This window comes from Delphinus delphis, chromosome 13 (assembly GCF_949987515.2).
Source record: "Delphinus delphis chromosome 13, mDelDel1.2, whole genome shotgun sequence".
Classification (NCBI taxonomy): domain Eukaryota; kingdom Metazoa; phylum Chordata; class Mammalia; order Artiodactyla; family Delphinidae; genus Delphinus; species Delphinus delphis.
In genome coordinates, this window is record NC_082695.1 from 17,759,855 (window position 1) to 17,765,854 (window position 6,000).

Sequence of the window (6,000 nt, forward strand, 5' to 3'; positions counted from 1 at the left end):
AGGGGACACTGGTTCGAGCCCTGGTCCGGGAAGATCCCACATGCCATGGAGCAACTAAGCCTGTGCACCACAGCTACTGAGCCTGCGCTCTAGAGCCCACGAGCCACGACTACGGAGCCCACGTGCCACAACTACTGAAGCCCGCACGCCTAGAGCCCGTTGCTCCATGACAAGAGAAGCCACCGCAATGAGAAGACCGTGCACCGCAACGAAGAGTAGTCCCCGCTCGCCGAAACTAGAGAAAGCCTGCGCACAGCAACGAAGACCCAACGCAGCCACAAATAAATAAATAAATTTTAAAAGTCCTCATCTCTTTTAGAGATATGTACTAAAGTATTTATCTGGCTCTGAGATTTGCTTGAAAATACTCCAGAAAAACAGAACTCGAGCTACTGATATGTACACTGAAGTATTCAGGGGGAAAGGTACTGATGTTTGCAATTTATAAGAAATGTGTAATTCCCTGATCGGGGAACTAAGATTCCGCATGCCGCGTGGTGTGGCCAAAAAGAAAAAAAACAGAAATGTGTAAAAAGTGTAGGTAGAGGGCTTCCCTGGTGGCGCAGTGGTTGAGAGTCCACCTGCCGATGCAGGGGACACGGGTTCGTGCCCCGGTCCGGGAAGATCCCATATGCCGCAGAGCAACTAAGCCTGTGTGCCACAACTACTGAGCCTGCATGCCACAACTACTGAGCACACATGCCACAACTACTGAAGCCCATGCTCTGCAACAAGAGAAGTCACCACAACGAGAAGCCTGCGCACCGCAACGAAGAGTAGCCCCCGCTCGCCGCAACTAGAGAAAGCCTGTGCACAGCAACGAAGACCCAAGCCAAAAAACAAAAAAAACTCACCCAAGGTCATGCTGGCAGTGAGCAGCTGAACTGCACTTGCACTGCTTCCCATGGTCCATGTGGTCCTGGTGATCTGGTCACAGTGGTCCCCTTCAGTCCCAGAGGCGTTGGCCCATGTTCTGGAATGCTCTTCCCTTCCCTGCCTCCTTCTGCCTCCTGGCATGGTTATCTCTTGCTCCTTTATTTTTGTCTTTGGCTCCAGTGTTCCCCCGCTAGACTTGCCCTGACCCGCTATGGGTCTGTCTTATTCTCTATGACACATCCCTTCCCTTGTCAATTATCACCTGCTGAAATGATACCATATTTTCACTCATACTCTCATCCATCTGCCCCAGTGGCATGTAAGCTTCCTGAGGACAAGGACCAGCTTTGTCTTGCTCTCCGCTCCCCAGTGCAGTGCCTCACACACGGAAGGATCGGTAAGTACCTCTTGGACGCATGGATGCCCGCACCTGGCTCAGGTGTGTCTGATCGCCCAGCCCTCCTGCCTCCCGGCACAGTCCTCCTGCCCCAAGGGTGTGAGTGCCAAGTTGAGGCTTGGGGCAACCACCTGGACAGGCACCCTGCTCCCCCTCCCTGTGATATAAGGGACTGCAGGAGATAGAACACCTAGAATGCCCAGCATCTGCTCTGCACCCTCATGACTCCCTGCCCTCGCCCTCCTGGCACTCATCAGAGCGTGCAGTTGTGTGTGAGGTCACTGTTACGGGCATACCTGTCTCCCCACCTTGAAAGTCAATTCTGGGAGGGTAGCCGGGGCTTGAAACCCAAGTTTACCCAGGTTTAATCTTTCCCCACCCACCCCTTTCCTAGCAAGCAGGCATCTGAAAAAATGACTCTGGAAATAGGGCTCTTCGGTAGATCCTGTGTAGACACAGCGGGAGGAGCGTAAGCAGTTCTTCGAGAAAGCAATGAAATTGTTGAATAATAATAAAGGCTAAATTTGTTGCACACTTACTACCTACCAGGCATTATGCTGCGTAGTTTACATTTATCATCCCTTTAAAGGTCTGCAGAAACTCTATGAAGGATGTACTCCTGCCTTGCGAACGGAGACGAGGTGCAGAGGGGGAGTCTGTTGCCCAAGGTCACATCATCAAGTGGCAGGTCGGGGACCTGAGTTGGGCTGTCCAGCTGCTGTGTGTGCGTGTCTGTGTGTGTGTGCACGTGCACATGTGTTTTCTCCATCCCTTCTCCTATACCCAGCTCCACCCAAAGCTGAGTTAGTGCAATCATCTGTTAGCAGATCTCCCTGTTCCAATCCATCCAGAGCCCTGGGAGCCTGAGCTCCGTATACTCAAACACACACACACACACACACACACACACACACACACACACACACACAGAGTCTTTGAACCCTGCTCAGGAGTTCAAGCCTGGAATCTTATCCTTCCACGATCCTGCCTCCCAGGATTCTTGAAAGGAAGGGAGGAAGGCATTAAATCGTTCCATGCTTCTCAAGAGGTGGCTGTGCGGTACAAAAGACAGTCCCCATCCTTGCCAAATCCCAAAGTCACATCCTGGAGGGTCCCACTGCAGGTGAGCCCAGGAAAGGCTCTGACAAGTCCTGCTGGAAAGGGTCTGGATTCCCCACAGGCAGCCCAATGTTTCCAGAACTGCTTGGAACCAGAGGAGTTTTTCCACGTTGCACCGGTTATTCCACAGCAGGAGGGCTCCGAAAGCCCCACTTTATTGGGAGTGTGGAAATGAGAGAGCACAGCTTTCCTTATAACAGAGTGGAGGAAGCCTGCTAAGAGAGGCGTTTCCAGCAACCGATTATTCCAGTTAGTACTGGAGCCTGCGACCGATTTACTTCTAAATAGAAAGGAGGGTGCATTCAAGGTTTCCCTCTAATATCACTGCCACTCAGGATTTAATTTGATTTGAAGAGGTGGCGCTTTAGTGAGTCCAACAGGACTGGCACAAAACCCCGGAAGAGTGTGCTTGTTTTCCTGGGGCCCCAGCACAGGTCAGGGTGGCTAAATGTGTGCTGGGTGCCCCAGGGGGGCAGAGAGCGGGACTTCTGATGTGGGAGTGACCTGGGTGGAGGCTCTGACATTTGTCATCTGACTGACCTGAGCCTGTCACCAAAATTCTCCAAACCTTGGTTTCCTGCTGTGAAAAGGAGTAAATAATATCTCCTTACCAGGAGTGTCCTTGTGGGTAAACACCTGGCACATGCCAGCCACTCAGTAATCCATACCTCGGTTTCCTTGCTGTACCCAGCAGCCCTGGATCCCTAGAATAATGGAACACAGACTATCTTCCTGGAGAACCATCTTACTCTATGGTAATAAGCTTACTGTTATAATAACAAAGAGATCTATTAAAACAGAATGTGAACTCTACATGATGTTTTCAGATAAAATGCAAGATTTCTGACCATGCTTCCAGGCTTCCCCAAGGAACAGATAACACTCTCCTCCGAAGTAAGATCCCTGAGTCAAAATGTGGAGGAAGCTTTAGAATAAGGTATCCCAACGTTTCTATGGGAATAAGACTTTGAGGAAACTCCATTTCAAAAGATTAAAATGTTTATTTCCCAATAAAGATCAAGTATCTCGGAATTCCTTGGTGGCGCAGTGGTTAAGAATCCACCTGCCAATGCAGGAGCCACAGGTTCCAGCCCTGGTCCGGGAAGATCCCACATGCCGCAGAGCAACTACGCTCGTGTGCCACAACTACTGAGCCTGTGCTCTAGAGCCCACGAGCCACAACTACTGAGACCGTGTACCACAACTACTGAAGCCTGTGTGCCTAGAGCCCGTGTTCCACAATAAGATAAGCCACCACAATGAGAAGCCCGCGCACCACAACGAAGAGTAGCCCCCGCTCGCTGCAACTAGAGAAAGCCCGTGCGCAGCAACGAAGACCCAACGCAGCCAAAAATAAATAAATAAATTTATTTTTTAAAAAAAGAGCAAGTATCTCATACAACCTCATAGTCTAAATTCTGTCTCACGTCTGAAGGTGATTAGAGTCTGAGGGAGTTCACGTGACACCAGAGCAGGAGCAAATAAAACTCTTTTGCATGAATATAAAACGCCTTCCGAGAGCTCTTCAAATAACGTCACGATCTGGGGATGTTTGCACCTCTGACCACCTGACTTAGGATTGGCTGGGTCTTTCCATTTAAAATCTGGAGAAGTCAGTAAAGAAATCACATCTTGTAAAGATCCCCCAAGACACTGTTAGAAGGAAAAATTATTTAGAAAACAATGTCTATACCTTTCAGCTTTTAAATGGAAAGACCTGCTTCCCGGGAACTCCCCCTCAGGCCTGCCTGTTTATGTTAAAATAACAGTAATGATTGACGTGAGAGATATGATTACGCACACAGTGAATGCCCAGAACAAAACGTCTGAAGAAAACAAGTCCTGGGAAGCTTTATACCAAACTGTGCCTTGTAAAAGGTGAGGGGATAGTGCCTCCCGGGAGGAGGAGGGACAGACAGAGGACGGTTCACGAAGACGCCTCATCTTACTTTGTGCTGCTTCAAGGCTTTTACTCTGTACTACGCTTTTTAAAAATGAAAGAAAATTGTGTCTTTCTAGCAACAGAGGACCACCAGAAATGCTTTACTCTCAGAGTCTGCTTTTTTAAAACAAAATGAACAACAGTCTGAGAGATTGGACATCTATAAGAAACAGAATTCTCTTCTTTTTTTTTTTTTTGCGGTACGCGGGCCTCTCACTGCTGTGGCCCCTCCCGTTGCGGAGCACAAGCTCCGGACGCGCAGGCTCAGCGGCCATGGCTCACGGGCCCAGCCGCTCTGCGGCATGTGGGATCCTCCCGGACCGGGGCACGAACCCGCGTCCCCTGCATCGGCAGGCGGACTCTCAACCACTGCGCCACCAGGGAAGCCCCAGAATTCTCTTCTTGAAGACAGAAGCTTTGGGGGCCAAAATCTCCCAGAATTGCATTGTAGGTAAAACTAAAGCCTAAACTATTTTGGTGTGTGGAGCTGATGAAAGTTTGCACAGGGATCCCCAGCAACATAACCACTTACAGAAGCAAAGAAAAGGTCCTTCATCTACATTACATTTCGAGCCCTTTACATCAGCTTCCCGCAAACAGCCGTGCCTCTGTGCCCGCATGCAAGTCTCTGTCCAGGGGCTGCCCTCACTATGTGTTAAATTCCTGTTCACATGGATGCTGGCTGAATGGTCAGTGACCCCAGGGAGGGGGGGAACTCACTTACCACTATCTCTCCACCTTTTCTTTCCCCGTGTCCTCTCAATTGTGCGTTCAGGCTGAGGTTTTCCGGGTTCCCTGTTAGCCGAGGACCTGCATCTCAGCCAGCTAGTTGCTCACTGCCGTGACTGTAAATGTCACTTTTAGATTAACTGGCCCCTGCCATTTAAAAATATCCCCAGAGCGCTTAACTTTCAAGACTCTGAAGAGGAGGCATAACCCAGGTGAAGTGGGAGCAGTTCTGCCTCCCTCCTTTTAATCCCATCACTCGCTTTATTTCAAAATCCCTAGATATCTAAGCCACGGCGCAGCTAAAGTCCAAAGTCATTCTGGCCCTCCTGTGACATGCTGAAAATTAACCCCATGCAGGTTGTTGGGTGTTTGAGAAATGGCTTCTGGAACAAGCCCACAGTGAAGGCTCAAATGGGTTAATAAATGATCGTTATCAGAAACTCTTCTGGCTCCTCTCCCCGGAAGAGATTTTGTAAAACCCTCTCCAGGAAGATGCCACTTGATGAAATGTTTCCTATTTTTCGGGACTTGTGGGGGAAAAAGAAACAAAACAGCTCCGTTCCCAGCCGGGGTCAGCTGGCTCTCGCTCGGGCTGGCGGGGAAGACAGAAATCCAGCCTATGCCACAGTGACAGAGTGTTCTACAGCTCGAGGAGAGCCCGAGGCATGTAGGATAAAGGTCACGTCCAGGTCCAAGCCAGAGCAGGGAAAGCAGAGGCCACACAAAAGGGCATTGCAGCAACCGATGGGAACGTACTGTATATCACAGGGAACTCTACCTAATGCACTGTGGTAACCTAAATGGGAGGGAAGTCCAAAAGGGAGGGGATATCTGTACGTGTATAGCTGATGAATTCTGTTGTGCAGTGGAGGCTAACACCACATTGTAAAGCAACCATACTCCAGTAAGTGGGGGTGGCATTGCATTGTGCTCCAAG

General features: G+C 49.8%; 1 protein-coding gene across 5 annotated transcripts in view; it reads right to left on the reverse strand.

Annotated features, from left to right (window-relative positions):
- The window catches only part of ACACB (acetyl-CoA carboxylase beta), a 119,267-nt gene extending 113,905 nt beyond the window's left edge, over positions 1–5,362 (reverse strand). For 2 of the 5 annotated variants that reach the window (XM_060028231.1, XM_060028232.1), the window contains exons 1-3: positions 5,059–5,360; positions 1,820–3,096; positions 855–1,718 (exon numbers count right to left, since the gene is read on the reverse strand). Coding sequence is in view for 1 of the 5 variants with exons in the window: in XM_060028232.1 (XP_059884215.1) it covers positions 855–913 (59 nt within the window). In the remaining 4 variants the exon portion in view is untranslated. Of the gene's footprint in view, positions 1–854; positions 1,719–1,819; positions 3,097–5,058 lie in introns of all 5 variants that reach the window. The other 3 variants (XM_060028233.1, XM_060028234.1, XM_060028237.1) reach the window with 2 other exon arrangements.
- Between the last annotated feature and the right edge of the window lie 638 nt (positions 5,363–6,000).